This window comes from Stegastes partitus, unplaced genomic scaffold (genome assembly GCF_000690725.1).
Source record: "Stegastes partitus isolate 25-593 unplaced genomic scaffold, Stegastes_partitus-1.0.2 Scaffold502, whole genome shotgun sequence".
In the NCBI taxonomy this organism is placed as follows: domain Eukaryota; kingdom Metazoa; phylum Chordata; class Actinopteri; family Pomacentridae; genus Stegastes; species Stegastes partitus.
In genome coordinates, this window is record NW_007578233.1 from 69,589 (window position 1) to 89,137 (window position 19,549).

A 19,549-nucleotide genomic window follows, 5' to 3' on the forward strand; every position below is an offset into this window, starting at 1 on the left:
CATCTGGTGTGGATCTCCTTGGGAAGTGCCATCCACGGATTGTGTGTGTGTTGCCTTCCGTTCCTGTCAGAAAGTAAGCGGAGAGCCGAGCGGAGCAGCAGCAGCAGCAGCAGCAGCAGGCCCAGAGGAGGTACGTGGTGCACATCATCCGCTTTATTGTCACTTATAGTCTACAGCGGCTCAGTCTGGGGAGGAGGGAAATCCTCTCCTGGAGCCGGGAGACTTTGTTTCCATGCCTCCCCCCCTCCCTCCCTCCCTCCTCCGGCTACACGCCTGGGTGTCTGCCCTGCCTGGCTGCCCTGCTGTTCCTGCGACCCTCCCCTGGACCCAAACACACCCTGAAGTCCCGGAACACCTCTGCACCGGGCAGGGAGGGCTGAGAGCCTCTAGTGTGGAGCCTCCAAGCGAGCAAAGCCGGTCTTTATCGCGGAGGGAGAGTTGGGGAAGGCGGTTTCTAGGTCGCTGTGCAGCCGATTATGCCGGATGGAGGACCGGTTTCTTTGTGTCAAGACGCACCAGTGGAAGTGTCACCATCTCCCTGCGTTCACACCTAATCAGCAAAATAATAACATTTGCCGGGATAATCACTCTGATTGGCACGGATTTACAAATACCGGTGGTTAGTGGTGGTTTCTGGCAGGGATTAAATGGACTTTTACGCACAGAAATCCAACATATTAGAGCAAAAACACAAGCAGCACCAGGGCCTGTAGTTTTAAATGTGCACTCCAAAGTGTGAATTGATTAAACTGTAGCTCATATTTATAGTATATTCTAATTTATTTACACAGATTTCTTGTGCAACTCCAAACATAAGCTCACCTGTTTATATCACCTAACTTCCACAGGCCCCCTATTATTATTCTAATAATAATAACTTTATTGAGCCTGTAGCTGCCTCCAGTGCAGCTCCAACGTGCAGCTTAGTCATACCGTTGCATGCATATTGAGGAATGAGAACATCTTCCTCGTTACCAGCCCTCAGATGTGGATGTGTGGAGGAGTCCACGCCATGCAGTAAAGTTGCCGCACCCTCATACGTACGCATCCTGCACGCACACATGCACGCAAGCACGCAAGGATACACACACACACACACACACAGAGTCAGAGAATACATCACATCATTAGTAGGAGAAAAGGGAGAGTGCAGATCTTGGAGATTGTTTCTTTGTTGCTGGTTATCACATCTAGAAGTGATTTAAAGGAAATGTTTGTTTTTGTATAACTGTGGTAATGAGTCAGTGTTGAGAAGAGAAGGAAGGAGAAGAGAGTAGAGAAGCCCAAACCTTTTTTAAAATATATTTTCATTCATTTGGTTAAAGGAATGGTATTGGATTTCTCCCACTAGGGGTCTCTCCATCTAAATTAACAAAATATGCAGTTTGATGGTGTTGAGAGGTCCTGTTGGAGTTGTTGTCTTTGTTGACACTGTTGGTGGATGAAAGATGGACATAACCACCGTGATGTCACCAGTTGGTCTATGGAGCCTTGTTAGGCCTTGGGTGATTTTCATTTAGACATGGGATTAGTACATTAGTGACCTATCAATCCCCACCGAGCCCCGCCCTAAAACATACCCCATTGTATTGTCTATTTTCCTCTAAATGGGACCATAATTTATCACGTGAACATCATTCTGCGCTTAAGGAGACTTCAAACTAGAGATTGAGACCATAAACTAATTTAAAAACTGTTTACTTAGGTGACAAATTAAGGGAGACATAGGGGCACTTTCTCATAGACTTCTATATATTCAGACTTCTTTCTGCAACCGGAGGAGTCGCCCCCTGCTGGCTGTTAGAAAGAATGCAGGTTTAAGGCACTTCTGCTGAGGCTACGTCCATATTTTATATAAAACCCATGATATAGACTGTGGACCTGAAAGTTAAAGGAGCAGTTTGGAAATTCTCCTGTTGGGGGTCTCTCTGTCAACATTAACAAAATATGTAGTTTGATGGAGTTGAGAAATCATGTGGGATCGTAGGATTCTTTACCAACATCATCTGACGTGACGATAGACTGTTTCTAAAAAAAACTAACAGACCCACCTTGACATCACCACTTTGTTTGTGGACTGCTGATGCGAAGCCTTGAGTTTGGCATTTGGCTGCGAGATTGATGTAACTGGAGAACCCAAGGACACTAAACATGGTAATATGGTAGCGATCCCAAATAGCCCCGCCCTAAAACATACCCTGCTTTATTGTTTGTTTTCATATAAATGGGACTATAATTCACTACATAAGCATTTTGTATTTTTTAAAAAAAGTCTTGAAACTACCAATTGAGACCATAAACTCAGCAGGAAAATGTTTACGGAGGTAAGAAATAGTGTGACATCGCCGTGGATTTCTATGTATTCAGACTTCTTTTTGCAACCACATGAGTCGCCCCCTGCTGGCTGTTAGATAGAATGCAGGTTTAAGGCACCTTCAGTTATCTGATTTAAAGGCTACACCCGTCTTTGATGTGCAGTCTGGACTTGACTCAGGCAGAAATCTCTTTCATAGATGAGGTGTTGTATTCATGTTACGTTTCTGTTCACTTTATATCATTTTCCTTCTAATTAAATAGCTGTAACACGAGTTAACCGAATGTAATGTGTCGACGACCCACACAGTGACTGAATTATGTGTTGAATGTAGTCGTGGAGCACCAGCAGTGTCACCTGAGGTCAAAACAGTCATGCTAACATAATAGTGATGAGCAATACAGAAACAGTAGAGTGACTCTCTAGCACGCCTTCTTCTTCTTGACCTGTAACTGTAATGAAATGCACCGTTACATTGGCTCAGTCCCAATCTGCACACTCTTGGACTCACACACTTCGAGATGCATTTCCATTAAGTGCATGAAGATTTATCCCTCTGTCAAATAGTCAAGTGCATGAGGGCTCTGATGCAGACTTAATGCTTCTGTGAGGGTTGCTATGTGCAGACTACTAAGAGACTTTCCCACAGTTTCAAACTGGTATAAATGTGTTTATCGTACTCTCCGATGAAAACGGGCCCAACCCAACCATGTGGATGGTGTAGGGAAGAAAATCCGCTTGAAATGACAGCATCTGCCTGCTCCTGTTGTCGTTGTTTATTGCACATGTGCTGAGTTGTTTGTATTTTCAGTGAAACAGGATTCATGGCTTTTCTGACTTTTGCTAGTTTGTTAAAATGTGTGTAAAGCCACAAACGGGGAGAATGAACTGAGCAGCTGATAAAACTGTGAGTGTAACACAAGCCCAAATTCACTGTTTTTATTTTTATTTTTTTAATGGTGATGTGTTGTTTCCAGGCAACATGTGCCGTCTTGATTCCTCCGTTTCATACCATTTCAGCCCTCGTGAACTCTCACGCTCAAGCACTCCAGCTGTGACGTCAGTTAAGTCTGTGAGGGTTTTAGTGCTCAGGCCTTAGTGTGAAGATTGGGACTGGGCCAAGAAATGAAAAATACTGACTTCTTTAGGTTTGATCATAGGTGGAAACATTTGGGATAATGTAAGTACACAAGCCAACAAAGTCTACAACACCAGTCTAGACGTTTTTAGGCATTTAAACGTGGAACTGTCACATATTATTAGGGGTTAAATTGGGATTAGTGAGGAGGACTCGTCCAGTGAGCTTATAGAAAAGACTGCTGACAGTAGAAACAGGGACCATTTCTACAGTAGAAAGTAGTTTTAGTTAAAACTGCACACACTGTGTTCTGAGTAACACTGGTTCTGTTTCTGGAAAGACGTGTTGCAGCAACATTTTCTAAATGTTAGTTTATATCGTTGAATCACCGTTCACCTTTACTGTAATTGTGGCATTTCAGAGTTATATGTCTTCAATTAAATCTAACGGTCTAAATAAACAGATTCTAGCAAGGAGAAGCCAGTATTTTTTCCCAGTTTTGATTTATTTATTTGTGTAATTTCTGCACCTTTTGGTAATTTGGGTGAAGCAACGTGTTAAGTTTATGAAAACACTGTGAAGCACCAAAGGACAATAATAAAACACCCCAATTATTATAGACCTATACTGTAATACACTGCAGTGTTAGAACTCTTTATTAGTAGTATTATTATTTCTATTTGCATTTAATTGATAGTTTAGGAACCAACAGTCCTGCTGTTCATTAAATAGACATATTCTTGGACTGATCCAACTAAACTATCTACAGTAACTTAAAGCCTTAAGTTTGATAGTCTAGCTGTTATTATTTTTTATTTACTTCAGCGATTCGATTAGCTCGTACTCGCAGTAATGCCACAACTGCAAAAAGTTACTACATTCAAGCAGAAAAACTGAGATTTCTCTGCAATAATCCACTTGCAAAACCCCAAAACAAGTGTCCAGTGGAAGCAATGAACCCTGATTTCACTGTACAAACTGTGCATCGGTGCAGCAGCAGCTCAGCTGTTTGCCTGCAGAAAAGCACGCAGGTCAATGAGGCCACGCGAGATCACAACGACACGTCGGGAGACGGAAATAATCAATGAAGTCACCCGCTGTGCCATCTGTGTACCCTGTGCACAGCTTCTCCCTCAATTCGAAGATCGTATCGACTCTGCTGTTGTTTGATGCTACAGCTGCTAAATAAAATCAAAGAAAAGAAGGTGACATTCTACATTTGTTTGTGTGACACAGTTTCTGTAATTGGATTTCAGTTTACTCCTGCATATTATACCTTTGGGCCGATTTCATTTCAGAACACAAAGGTATGAATGCTGTTGCAATAAAATTCTGGATGCTGAACCCATTATTCCTTTTTGCCCGACATATGACAAAACCACCGTGTGTAGATTTAAAGGACCCAGAAATAATACAGAAGACATGACGTCTCAGGATGCATATCTGTGAGTTATGAGCAGAAAATACAAAAAGTATACTACATTTTGTGAGTACGATGATTTATGATGTGGTGTTTCACCTCATGACCCCCTTGTGAGGGTATTGACCCCCAGTTTGGGAAGAACTGGAGTCGATTAGAGCTATTGTACATAATATAGTGAACAGAAACCCACCTCAACACACTTTATTCATGTTTTTCAGCCGCTATCATTCATACTATTTGGCTTCATAGTCCGTTGAACATCATTGTAAGCAGCTCCATTCAGGCCTCTATAGTCCTCCTAAAATAATGGCCTTATTGACCCTTGTTCGCCTTATTGTGACCCACAACTGGACTCAGCTTCTCTTCTGTTTACATCATTGGGACGTCAGGTTTCAGGCGGCGACTGACACAGCCTTCTCAGTGCTGTAGCTGATGTCAGTCTCAGTGTGACAGCCTGGTCACAGAGCAGCATCTCCGATCTCTCCTCCATAGTCTGACTGTGCTGTCTCAGAATGAGGTACCGGGAAAAGTTAGTTTTCTCTTGATTTAGCAAGTTTTTTTGTGCACTAGTGGGTTTACTTTTAATCGGATCGCCACTTTTTTTTAAAGTCTCTACACTGCTTACCCTGACAAATCTGTTTTCCTCTCCTCCTCACAGAGCAATAGCCATGTCTTCCAGCTCAGCAATGGCCCGGATCCTGATAAAGGGCGGCAAGGTGGTGAACGACGACTGCACCCAGGAGGCCGACGTCTACATCGAGAACGGCATCATCCAGCAGGTGGGGAAGGAGCTGATGATCCCGGGTGGGGCCAAAGTGATCGACGCCTCGGGGAAACTGGTGCTCCCGGGGGGCATCGACACCAGCGTGCACCTGGAGGAGAGCTTCATGAACGCCACCACGGCGGACGATTACTACAGCGGCACCAAGGTAACCTGGAAATGGAGAGAAAAGGGGTCCAGTTAGATAGTAGAACAACTGCCATAGCGAGATGTTACAGCATCTTTTACAACCAAAACCTGAAATAAGAACCACAAACTACCATCATCTTGTATAATAAACGACAAAGTGCAGTTTTTCTTGTAAATCTAACCAGACTTTCATCAATATTCCACCAATTTTCTCATTGCTGATGGTTACAAATGTGTTATTTTGTGCTACAGATAAAGACCAACAAAAGCTGATGTTAATTTTAGCCGAGACGTCAGTGATGCTTCTCGTTTTTTGCTTTTGATGCTTCTTAATATTCCACGATCAAATATTTTGGTTATTTCAGGCAGAGTTGCTGCTCCTGCTGTCAAAGTCAGACAGAAGATGTAAGAAGTTGGAACACATCACACAGGAATAAAACAGCAACAGTAGAACAACGTTAAATATGAATCAAAATTTCCTGCAGGATTCATAAAAGCTTATCTTATTTTATCTTGTCTTCCGCTTTATCTGGCTGTTTTTCTGTGAGCTATGGTTAGTATTAAAAAAAAACTTTAAATGTGTTCACAGCCAAGAAATAAATCTGGATGTAGTCAGTTTGAAAAAAACAAAAAAGCAAAAATATTCTGGTTTCACTTCCTTTAAATGTTAGATTTTCTATTTCTCTTACTTTTCTACTATTGAAAAAATATCATCTTTGTGTTTTGGACAAAAGAAGCCGTTTAAAAATGTCACTTAAGACACAAAAGTTGTTCCTTCTTCCCCCTCAGAGAGCCAGGCATCGCCAGTTTTAATTTGAAATTGCAGGTGATGCATTCATTGTTTTGCTGAGTCATGTTGGTGATCATAAACCACATTAACAGTCAACAGAAATACGACAATTACTTTTAAGGAATGGAGCTTAATCGTGTTGATCAATCGTTTAAGTTGGTTTTTGAATACCAAGAGCAAAATTTCTCTGGTTTCACTGTCTCTAATGCTAGCTTTTCAGTTTGTTTGTTTGTTTTTTACTTTTCTATGATAGAACACTGAATATCTTTGAGTTTTGGACAAAACAAACTGTTTAAAGATCTCATCATAGACACAAATTTATAAGTGAGTTTTTCTTGCTTCTCAGAGAGATAGATGTCACTGATTCTACTTTAAAATTGCAAAGGATTCGTTCACTACTTTGCTGAATCATGTCTGTGATCGTGAACCAGCCAACAGTAACAGGACAAATGCTTTAAAGAAATAGATTTAGGTCGTGTCGAACAATCATTGCAGTCAATTTTTAAATAAAACGAGCTGAACATCTCTGGTTTGACTTTCTCAAATGTTAGATTATCTGGGTTTTCTTAACTTACTATGATAGAAAACTTCTTTGAGTTTTGGACAGAACAAGCTGTTTAAAGATGTCACCTTTTAGACATGATTATAGGTTGTTTGTTTTTTCTCTGGGCTGCAAGGTGGATTAGTGGTTAGCACCGTTGCCTTGCAGCTAGAAGGTCGCCGGTTCATGTCCTGGTGAGGACACCGGGATATTTCTGTGTGGAGTTTGCATGTTCTCTCCGGGTTCTCATGCTGAGGTTAACTGGTGATTCTAAATTGTCCGTAGGTGTGAATGTGAGTGTGCTTGGTTGTCTGTCTCTAAGTGTAGCCCTGTGATAGACTGGTGACCTGTCCAGGGTGTCCCCTGCCTTCACCCTGAGTCAGCTGGGTGGATGGATGGATGGATGGATGGATGGATGGATGGATGGATGGATGTTTTTGCTCCTTAGAGAGCCAGATGTTGCCAATTCTACTTCAAAATCACAAAGGAACCATTCACTACTAACGGTGTTGGTAACCAGATGAACTGCTGATAACTGCTTTAAAACATGCACTAAAATAGCAAAGGAGCATTTAATGGTAAAAATAAGTTGCGAGTTTAAATGAGTGCAAACCAGATGCAAGAATCTTTCCCAGTTTTATAATATTTTACAGATGAAACTGTTGATTGATTATTCAAATAAGCAATAAATTAGATGTATAGATACCCAGATAGGCAATGTTATGTTAAATCTGTGTCACCAACTGAGGGTGATTTTTAGCTGTTAGCTGCCAGAAACCATCATGGAGGCCGATAAAAACCGGGGCATCCCACTTTACCACAGAGCACCGTGATGACTCATCATTCTGTTGCACTTTGAGCCGATGGGAGCCGAGAGGTGACGGATGCTGCGGTCGGTAGACGCTGGTGACAGACACTATTCTCCACTGTCCTCCCTCCCTCCCTCCCTCCCTCCCTGCTCCGCCGATGCCACCGCCGCCGCTATGCTCCAGATTAACTCCAGAGACAAATGCAGATTAGTATCTGTTTCCATGGATACCAGGGGGCTGCTGCAAAGACTGCCGCAAAGCCTTTTCACTCACGCCATTGTGCTGAGAAACAATGGTCCTCAGACCCTCGCCCCCCGCCTCCTCCCCAGCACTCGCTACTCCACTCTCTATAGTCAGCTGACAGATGCTCAGTGAAGCACTCACTTACACACAAAACACGCTCTGTCTTCACTCGTTGGGGTTGTTAAGATTAACCGTAGTTTAAAACATCTAAATCTGGGTTTGGAGGAGGAAAAAGTAAGAAGCGCTGATGCTGGGGAGAAATTGTGGCTTTAAATAAGTTATGATTACAGTGTAAGGAGCAGTCAGTCCTGTGCTTTAACTACTGAAGGATTTATATTTCCCTCAGCACGCTTCTGCAAATAACCATAAAGATAAGCATCAATGGCAGTTAGGGCTTTTACTTTTATGTTTAGATAAGGAACTGATTAGTAGATTGCAGCTCCCTCAGTATTTATGGGCTTAATAAATCAATATCTTCTGCTTTAATGCCACTTTCTTTTAAGTTTAAGTCAATTAAAAGTTCATTTTCATTAAACCTCAGTTCATTTTAGTAACAAGTAGCACACTGAATGACAAATGGTGGACCACAGTAGCTTTTGCATATGAAGTTCTAGAATTACATCCTACATTTTTCCTAACTCAGGGGCTCTTCTTTGCTTTTTTTCCAGGCTGCTTTGGCCGGCGGCACAACAATGGTGATCGGACACGTTCTGCCAGAGAAGAATGAGTCTTTGCTGGAAGCCTACGAGACGTGCCGCAGCTCGGCGGACTCCAAATCCTGCTGCGACTACGCTCTGCACGTGGGAGTTACTTGGTGGGGACCCAAGGTACTGCAACACTGTGTTCCCCTGTCTCTGTAATGTTTGTTATTTATCTTCAAAATCACTTCTTTTCAAAGGAAGCAAATCAACATTTAGCATTAAATTGTTAGATTTGATCAGTGTGTGATGTTCAGGAGATGGTTTGTTGCTTCTTCTATGTCTGTTAGTCACTTTAAATATTCTGATAAATGAAATTAGCAACAGATTGCAGAGGATAGACATGAACATGCTGCGTTTAGATGTTCATATGTGGAAGCTGCAATACATGCTGTAGCTAAAATGTGACATATTGCATGTGTGTGTTGCTTTTTGGTAAACTGAGGCTGCTTTTCTGTAACAACTCTCTTGCTTTTTGGTGTATTCTAAGAAGATATTTTAAACAGCTGAAATATGTCCTACTCTCCTGCTTATGTAGTCAAATTGCTTTATTTATATTGCACATATACTAAAAAACTGCACAGATTGACCCCAAGTTTTCCCCTAGAGAGAAAAGATGAACATTTACATGTATGAGGTCACTAAACAACAGCATGGAAACAAACATTCAACCACACAAATTTCAGTTTTTGTTCATACAAACTTGTGTGTTAGGATGCACTGCAGGCGATGTAAGAACTCATTTCCATTGTCCACTCCTACAGGTGCGAGCTGAGATGGAGAAGCTGGTGCGGGAGCATGGAGTGAACTCCTTCCAGATGTTCATGGCCTACAAGGACATGTTCATGCTGAGGGACAGCGAGCTCTTCCAGGCCCTGCAGCACTGTAAGGACATCGGAGCCATAGCGAGGGTCCACGCTGAGAACGGAGAGCTGGTGGCCGAGGTGAGGAACAACTAGCGCGATAACTTCAGATTTTTGTGCTTTATGGTGTTTAATAGTCGATACAAATGATGCCATTCCTCCACAGTTCACCGAATGCCCCACCATCTTCAATTTGATAGATTTTTATCTTCTTGCTCATAGGTAACTTTAGTTTTTGAGTTAAAAGTTAACCAAGAGGGATGTATCATGTCATTTTTTTGCATTGTTTTCTTCGCACTAATCTGTGCAGCAACGTTTGAAGTGTCACAACTTGAGAAATATGTAGCCAGAGTCCTGAATTTTATAGGCTCATTGATATGCACATATGGTCTTTAATGATAAAAACAATGCTTTGATAAGATCATATAAACCACTTATATGATGGTGTGAATTTGGTTTTTTAAAAAATGTTAATATTTCAGTCAACTCCAATCATCCACCAAACATAAAACCTTCACTGTTCACTCTATGAGGCTGATTGTTTTTCTGTGATTGGCACCAAGAGGAGCCTTAAAACTGTTGAGTATGCTGCCAGTCAGAGGTATACTTGATGGCAGGGGTTCTCAACTGGTGGGTCGCGACCCAAGGGTGAGTCGCGGACCTGTTCTGGGTGGGTCGCGGACAGCTGGTCAAATTTAAATAATATATAATGTGCGTCTCAGGTTGGACTTATTTTTTATTTAGAATTTTTTTTTTATTTTGACAGGCACAGTAACGATAGTTTGTTTGACGTTCATTTTAAGTTTGTGTTGATGTTGGGACACAAGATGGCAAAAACATGACCCGGAGTGTGTAAAATGTGGGTTTTCATACTAGGACTGGACCCGAATAGCCACCTATTGGTTCACTGTGCTAGTATCCGGATACCAGTTTGGATGTCCGAATATCCCCCCCCCCACACTAAATTATAAGTAAAACTGGGTCGCGACTTCATGACCTCGGGAACATGTGGGTCCCAGGGTGAGACCAGTTGAGAACCCCTGCTTTATGGGAAAAAGATATTTGAACATGCATTGAGCTGGTATAACAGATGAAAACACTCCAAAAATGGTCTCAACTGGAACAGTCGTATAATATTGCTAGTAGCCTAAAAGAAAAATCATGGTTTTCCAACTTATAGTACGAAATGGCGCTAAAATTGTCATGAGCCCACCCCTCTTTAAGAATTTTTAACTCAAAAACGAATATCATCTATAACACCAAATGTTACACACAGTCAACTCAGTCAGTATTCACCACTTCACAAAAGATCTGGCAAGTTGAAGATGGTCGGGTGTGAACTTTTCTAAGAATTTCAAAAACGTGGTGAATTGAGGTGGAATGACCCAATTAGATCGTGAGTGCTAATGCAGTTGCACTTTCCCTGTAATTGTACTGACGTTTGCTTTGTTTAAATTAAATAGTTAACAGATGGATTTTGTAGAAGCTCATCATATCCATAACTTTGAGTCTCTTGTCTCTCCTCAGGGTGCAAAGGAAGCGTTGGATCTGGGCATCAGTGGCCCAGAAGGGATTGAAATCAGCAGGCCTGAGGAGGTAAAACAGCCAGAATTATCTGGTGATTGTGTGTTAATCTAAAATGAAATTACTTTTGATTATACTAAGAGTATTAGTGTTATTGCTTTGATTAAATAATTCCACCTCAGCACCCCTACGATTCCTATGATTCCTCACAGTCTTTGGTTTCTTTACAGCTGGAAGCAGAGGCGACTCACAGGGCGATTACCATCGGCAACAGGGTGAGTTATTAGCAGGCAGAAAACAAAAACGTAATGAAAAAATACTGCGTGAAAGGAAAAGATGGTCATCGGTTTGAGGGATGCTGAGCACCAGCATGTTGACAGTTTGACTGTGAGCTCAGTGGAAATACTGTTACAGCCTCACAGAGCTGCTAGTAAGATTGAAGATAATCTAAAAATGACGATGTGCCCTCTGTGTGTGTTTTCTGTCAGGCCCACTGCCCCATCTATCTGGTGAATGTGTCCAGTATGTCTGCAGGAGACGTGGTGGCTACGGCTAAGATGCAAGGTGAGGCTTATTTTCTCTTATATTATGTGTTACCCTCTTTAGAGCAACTAATACATGTTTAAGAAGTGTGTGTACATTTGATCAGATTGGATCTACATTTTAAAAACTTTTAAACGAAGGTGTAGATGAGTTGCTGTTATGTCTACATAGAAATTTTTTGACAAGTCATGGTTTGCTTCTGTAATGAACCCTGGACTATTTTCACCACCTTTATTTTTAAGCTCTTATCTGGGACATTATAGGAACTAGTCATGCAAAACAGTCCAAGGTATCCAGGTCCTCCTTCATTATATATGATATTACTTGCAGATTTACTATTTTAGCTTTTATATCAAGGAAAAAAACATGTTGTGTTATGAAATTGTTATGTTTACATGTTTCTCATCATAAAATGCTGGCAGTAAAGATATCTCGTCATAATTGTGTAGCAGAGGTTGGAACGTGGCCATGTCAGACTCAGAAATTGGGTCAAATATGTACTTAATGCCTAACAGAAATAACTGTCATTATTTTATGCACTGAGGTGTTTACATAGAGTGGCCTATTTGCAAATGTTTACCCCTCTGCCCCCACCTAGCTCCCAAACAAGGGACCCCAGTAGCCTCTTTGCCCTCAGACCCCCTACAGTCTGGGATCACCACTGCTTTCTTGGTGACTTCCGCTCATCTTTTGACCACAACTTTTGAATCACCGCAATGAAAAGCAAATTAATTTGTGTCAAGCCTGCGCTGGAGACAATGCAGGAATCTGCAAAAACCAGATTAGTCTCTTGGTCTCTAAGCGTAGCCCTGTGATAGACCGGTGACCTGTCCAGGGTGTCCCCTGCCTTCACCCCCAATCAACTGGGATAGACTCCAGCCCCCCATGACCCTAGTGAGGATTAGGCGGTGTATAGATAATGGATGGATGGATGGATTAGGCTCTTGCAGTTTGTTTTGCATTGAAATTATATTGACTTTGTGACTTACTCAGTTGAGAAGCCGGAGAGTGAAAGTGGAAAAAAGTCTTTTTAGGGATGTTACCTTGCAGAAGTTTGATCTGTCTTTGTAACATTATGACTTTGGTATAAAAATGTAAAGCCCAACGAATATAATCACAAAGCTCTGGATTTGCTCTTTCCTGTGATATGGTAGACATTTCAAGATCTCTGCGATGATAGACGCACAACTATGATTACTTTATATCACTAATGCATGTTGCACAGACAAGCAACTAACAATATTGGAAAGGGCAAATCATGCACTTTAATGTAATATGCACCACACCTCGCTGCAGTCAATGCTTTCAAAGCAATACAACTGAAAAAACTGATGTGGAAAAAAGTGTCTAAAAAAAAAGGAAGCATATTTCACAAGTGCACATTTAAAAAAAGAAAATGTATGTTAGAAATTATGTTCAAGTCTGTTAAAGACACATTTTGAATTGACCTTTTTATTTGAATTTTCAAAAAGCAAGTTATTACAATTCCAAAGCACATCATATTTACAACATCTTTTTAATATTTCCATTTCTTACTTCACTCTTTTGGTATTGCATAAGAACAGCATAACATGGGGGCGTTTAACTCTTTGTAACTATATTCAAATCACTCGATAAAAAGAAAAGCAGATAAAGAGATGTATGTAGTTACAGGTAGGTTCAAGTAAAATCAGATCTTAGGGGTTTTTACAGTCCATTTAGTCCAGATCTGATAAATCTTTTAGCACTCTTAGAAAAAAAATGTCCACTTTTCCATAACCTAGACCTCATATGATGCTAAATCTTTAAATGTATATATCTGAGCTTTGTTTTTGGGCAGTTCACTGAATTTTCATTGAGTGTCTGGACACAATGACAGTAAAGGAACCTTGAATCTTTTCTTGCAGCTCTAACATGTGTCCGTACTGTACCCTCTGCCCTCAGGTAAGGTGGTCCACGGAGAAACCACCACGGCCCACGCTGTCCTGAACGGTATGCAGTACTATCATCAGGACTGGTCCCACGCGGCGGCTCATGTAACGGTGCCTCCCCTCCGCCTGGACCCCAGCACTCCAAATTACCTAATGAGCCTGCTGGGAAAGTGAGGAAAAAAAAAAAGTCTATGAAAGCTCTCATTAAAGCGTTTCTGGTTTCTGATGCAGTAATGAACTTCCTTTGTCCCGCCATCAGCGACACTCTGAATGTTGTGGGCTCCGACCACCGTCCCTTCACCATCAAACAGAGAGCCATGGGCAAGGATGATTTCACAAAGATCCCCCATGGGCTTCCTGGTATTCAGGACCGTATGAGCGTCATCTGGGAGAAAGGAGTGGTATGTGTAGCTGCTTTGTTTCCGTCTGGCTGCCAGAGAACTTCCACGAATAGGACATCTGTTTCGGTTTCGGTGGTTCTGGATGTGAACTTCTAAGAAATAAACACAGCCGGAAGAGACGCACAAACATCTGCTCTTGCTTTGGATGCGTCAAACGATTTATCCCCATTTTCTCTGTAATTTTGAAATGTTCTTGTCTGTTATAATCCACAGATTGGAGGTAAAATGGATGAGAATCGCTTTGTAGCAGTCACGAGCTCAAACGCAGCCAAGATTTACAACCTCTACCCCAGGAAAGGCCGGATCATCCCGGGAGCAGATGCTGATGTGGTGGTCTGGGACCCCGAGGGATCCAAGTATGAAACTCAATCCGTCCATTTATCGACCGGCTTGTCTCACTGCAGCTTTTATCTCTGCTCTCTGAGGCTGATGTAGCTTTTGTCTGGCTAAAGCGGGTCGTCTCCGTCTCTCTCCTGCAGGACCATTTCTGTGGACAGCCAGGTCCAGGGCGGTGATATAAACCTGTATGAAGGCCTTCGCTGTCACGGCGTGCCTTTGGTTACCATCAGCCGCGGCCGTCTGGTCTATGAAAATGGCATGTTCACGTGTGCTGAAGGCTCCGGGAAGTTTTGTCCACTGAGGACTTTCCCAGATTACCTCTACAAGAAGATGGTTCAGAGGGAAAAGGTACAAGACTGACTTTAAATACACATTAAGTAGATGCAGCGATGCTTACAGTGACTCATCTGTGATATTATTTAGACGATGCATTGAATTTGAAACCATCTGTCCTGGTTGAATGGTTTGATAGTTTTACAAACTGTATTTTTCCATATATACCTTCAGATTATTTCAATATACTGTGCAGTAATTCTATTATTTGTGCTACTACCTACCACCTACTAATACCACAGGTGCTGCACTCTCCACTGTATGTACTCCGTCTACTACTAGTGCATTTTGCAGCTGTATCTATTGTCCCTATTGCTACTTTAAATGTACTTGCTACGACTATTATTGCTATCATTAGTGGATTGCTACTGCTGCTGTGGCCACTATTTGTGTAGCAGTACTGTACATATCAAACAATACTCGCACTATTATCTGTGCTGCTACTTTTTATAGAGTCAAAATAGGTAATTAGGATTCTTCTTGTTATAGTATTTGAGTATTTTGTTAAAATGTTTTTTGTTTAACTTTGTAGATCAGCTTTTACTATGGTAAAACTGCGATGATATTAAAAAAATCAGTGAAACATTTAAATTGCCATTTAACCCTCTAAACCCCAACACCTGTTAGCAAGTTTGAAAGGCATGTTATGATTTTAAAAACCAGCAAAGTTATATCATTTATCAGAGTCAGCAACTTCAAAAACAGAAAAAAATCTACTGACTTTCAACTTTCTGACGGTTCTTGAACCACTCACATGTGACCAATGATTCCATCAGGAAAAATCACCAAATCTACACTTTTTTCTTTAAAATCACTTCGTTCTACATGTGTTTTAAGAAATTTTGTCAAAAAATAAATTTTTTGCAGTAACCCAATTTTGTAAAAAAAGAACAAAAATTCTGTGTTCCTCAGTGCAGCTGTGAAGCTGTTAATGAGCTACAACCAACAGTCATATGACACAAATTCAGGGACTTTTCTGCCGAACTGCAGGCTATGTGTACACAAGGCTAATAGTATGGAAACAAATTAAAACTGCAAGTAGTAAAATATCTCTAGTATGTAGAGTCACCATTTTTTCCAGTATTAGTAACACTTGTGGTCACTTGGAAAAAGGTTGTACATGTTGATTTGAGTTTTTTTGTAGTTTTGCAAAGTAAGTAATCAAAAACATTTCTTTCTTTTTTTTTCTTCTTTTTACTGTTTATGGCATTATACATGCGCTATACTGCACAGAAGACATTTTTGAGTTATCTGTGCTTCTAGTCATGGTTGTGTTGTTTCCATAGAGGTGCAGGACTTTGTTTTAGAGTGAAAAATGAGTCCGCAGTGAGTAAAAACGTGACAGGAGTAAAACACACCTAGGTTACAGATTACACATTATTGCTGGTGTATATTGTGTTTTAACACAGTCCTTAATGTGATTATTTTCATGTGCACCGACACTTGGGCCAACCAGTCCCAGGCGGTGAAAGCCGTGGAGCGGGAGCCCTACACAGGTGAAGTTGTTGCCGTGCTGAATTCAGGAAAGAGGGACTTTGGGGCTTCAGATCTGGACACTCCGACTCGCCCCTGCACCCGACATGGGGGCATGAGGGACCTCCACGAGTCCAGCTTCAGCCTGTCTGGTGAGCACCCATAGAGCTTATAAGCTTCCAATTTATTTTGCATGTAAGGATAATATATGTGCATAAGATGAAGTGTTTTTCAGGCTCCGTCTATTTGTATTGCTGCTTTCTGACACTGCTGCTGCTGCATCCCTTTAAAGAAACACAAAGATTGGCCTGATGAGGGAGCTGTAGCAGAAGTACCGGGACATGAATCTCTTTAACTATGTCGCCCACTAGGTGCCTACATCAGTCGTGGGTAATGGAACATGTGGGATTAAACTTGTTTACATGGTATTTTAGAGTTTCTTTAGAGGTGGATGAGGTATTACATCGTCCTCTTTAGGTATATTATTCACAATTATGCATCTGCAAGATAAGGTATGCAGAACCAATGGCCTCTTTTTAATCAATTCTTAAAACCCATTTTTATAGACTTGCTTTTATGTGATTTAGTCTATTTTATTCATCTAATTTATTGTTCTGTTTTATTCTCCTTTACTCTTTTATTTTTTACTGATATTTTATTTATTATTATTTTATTATTATTTTTATTAGTAGTAGTATTTTTTGTACCTATTTTTATGGCTTTAGTTTATTTAATTCTTTTTCATTAACGTGACAATTTTTGTGCTCTTTTTAATTGCTTTTTTTTTCAATTGGTGTTTGTTGTATTGATTCATTAAGGTTGAAATTGTGTATCTATTGTGCCTATTTCTTCCATTTTTATTTTTATTTTTATTTTTTTAACTTTGGACTTTTTTCTTTCTGATTGACCTGAGTGGAGTTAAGTTATTATTCTTATTCTTATTACCTTCAAAACTAGCTAGCTGCTGACAGGAAAAGTGGGAAGGTGTGGGGAATTATTCGGAACAAAGATCTGCAGCTAAACGACAAATTAAAAGCACTGTTTGCATCTTTACAACTAGACTGAGCTCTCAAACCTGCAATACCTTGGTGCCGGGGATTCATTTTTCTCGGAAGACAATAGTTATCTCTGTTTAAGTAAAAACTTTATCAAGGCAAGAGGATTTTTAAAGCCACAGGAGCCATAATTTTCCTTTTAGTACCCAATGATTTTCCTGTAAACGTGATTGTTTATGTTGAAATGGAATGTGAAGAATTGCTTTCATCTTTTTAAGTATGCTGCGTTTCCTAAACCTGCCTCAACATAAGCTGCTTACACAGATCTTTACAATAGAAAACACGATTAAGCTGCTCATGAGTACAACGAGGAAACACTAATTCCTTGTGTTTAACTGCTAAACTCACCGTTTCCTGCTGTTCTCAGGTGCTCAGATTGATGACAACATTCCAAAGAGATCCTCGGCCAGGATCCTGGCTCCTCCTGGAGGGAGGTCCAGCGGGATCTGGTAACCAACTGGAAGCAGAAGAATGACACCTGGAAGAAAACGTATGGCCAAGCAAGAAGACTTGTTTTTCTTTCTGGAAGCTTAGATTATGTGTGGAGTAATGGAGTCATGTTTTCATTTTGAACTGTAAAACATTGCCATAATAATATTGGAAAAAGGAAACAATAAGTGGTTATAGCTACCAAATTACAGTCAAATGTTAACCAAATATAAGCAGCAGATAAAAAAAAAAAAAGAGTTGCCATTGAGTTAGTTTGGTTATTGGATCATATTAGGGGGGAAAAAAATGTTGTATCTTACTAATAGTTTTAGGAATATGAAGGTGAGTCCTGGTTTTTATGATGCGATTGTGTTACCTCACTGTAAAATACGATTTTGCACTTGTATCATGTACTATTTAGATGCCTTTTTACATGATTTAACGTCACAAACGTCACAAAATGTCTTTGTACCGCGAGCCATGGTGAATGAGATGTAATAAATTATTACAAGGATGTCGGCATGATGTTAATATGCCAGTTATTATCGATCGATTGATGAAAAAAAGAAGAAAAAAAAAAAAGCATAATTCAAGCTGTTTGTTGTTTTTTTTTTATTATTATTGCATTATTTTGTGTTGTTTTCCTTTTCGATGTTACCGTGTTAGAGAAGAACGAGCTCTTTCGCTCAGTGGTTCATTATTGTCAGATTAGCATTTCAGATCATGTTTACAGCCTCACAGCAGAATAGACTTTCTGTTTCCACCCCCCACCAAATGTGAATGAACCTCCGCTGTGGGTCCTGTGCATGGTAGCATAGCGTAGAATCGCTCGAGATAAGCACCACTACTGATTCTTTGTATTCATTTCCACAGAGAGCAAAAAGTCTCACCCAAACTGCCTTTTTTCGCACCTGAGAACACGGACACCCCTCAGACACACACTGTCCAAATACCACCGGTGCAGGACGGGAAATTAGTTTGTATGTCAACACCTTTTGGTCTGAAACGGCAGCGTGTAATAAATGTTCCTCTGACTGACGTTTGCAATGTAGCATAACCACTGTGAAAAAAGGTGACGCGATCCTCTTTGCAAAGTTCAACAGCAGAGGTGTTAGTCGGTTAATGCCAAGTCTTCAGGGGATCAAATGCCTTCTTTATGCCACCGAAAGTTTGTATGTTTGTTTAGCAGCTACAGAAAAGCACTGATACTTTTTCAAGTTCTCGACTACTACTGTATTTTTATTGTTTGTTTGTTTTTAGTTATGAAGCTTGTGAATACTCGTCTTAGTAAAATTTTATTGTATTTTTTTATTATTTTGGGTCAAAACTGCAGCACAAGCAGGGACGCGCACAGGATTTAGCTCATTTTTAGCCCCCGTTATGTTCAGAAGATCTCCATGCATCCACAGTAAATGTCTTTATTTGTGTTTTTTTTTTATTTTTAGACAGATTTCACTTTTGGTCTTGAGATGCTCCAGTGGATCTTGTCATGTCTTTGCCCTCCCAAATGTACACTGGTGCTGAACAATGTGTCGACACATTGAATTCCTTTATCTCTTATTTCTTCTTGCAGCTCTTTATCACATGATTTGAGTGCAAATAAACCACCATGAAATCAAATCTTGCTTCTTGATTGCTGACGGTGAAGGTAACTCATGTAGTATGTTGCTGTTTTTTTATGTACTCATACTTTGCTTGAGTACTTCTATTTTATTCTGCTTTCCACTTTTACATCTCTGTGTTTGATTTACATTTATTGGACAGCTTTTGTGGCGACTAATGAGAAGCATTGACAGGCTGAGGCTCCTTGTTACAATTCAGATTCAGATCATACGTTTTCACTGTTCTTGCTAAAGAATCTCTTTGATATTTC

The 19,549-nt window shown here is 40.6% G+C and overlaps 1 protein-coding gene across 1 annotated transcript; it reads left to right on the forward strand.

Moving 5' to 3' along the window:
- Positions 1–5,483: 5,483 nt before the first annotated feature.
- On the forward strand, positions 5,484–19,296 carry LOC103361390 (dihydropyrimidinase-related protein 5-like). The gene is made up of 12 exons (XM_008287455.1): positions 5,484–5,744; positions 8,777–8,935; positions 9,571–9,750; positions 11,197–11,265; positions 11,424–11,468; positions 11,682–11,757; positions 13,660–13,816; positions 13,906–14,047; positions 14,261–14,403; positions 14,527–14,734; positions 16,176–16,344; positions 17,615–19,296. The coding sequence occupies exons 1-12, from the start codon at positions 5,484–5,486 to the stop codon at positions 17,698–17,700; spliced, it is 1,695 nt and encodes a 564-aa protein (XP_008285677.1). The 3' UTR covers positions 17,701–19,296.
- The last annotated feature ends 253 nt before the right edge of the window (positions 19,297–19,549 follow it).

Excerpts from the sequence above, each read along its gene's own strand:
- LOC103361390 (XM_008287455.1), top strand. The coding sequence starts at position 5,484 with ATGTCTTCCAGCTCAGCAATGGCCCGGATCCTGATAAAGGGCGGCAAG. Across the intron at positions 5,745-8,776 it reads ATTACTACAGCGGCACCAAG|GCTGCTTTGGCCGGCGGCAC; the intron begins GTAACCTGGAAA and ends CTTTTTTTCCAG. Across the intron at positions 14,048-14,260 it reads TCATCTGGGAGAAAGGAGTG|ATTGGAGGTAAAATGGATGA; the intron begins GTATGTGTAGCT and ends TATAATCCACAG.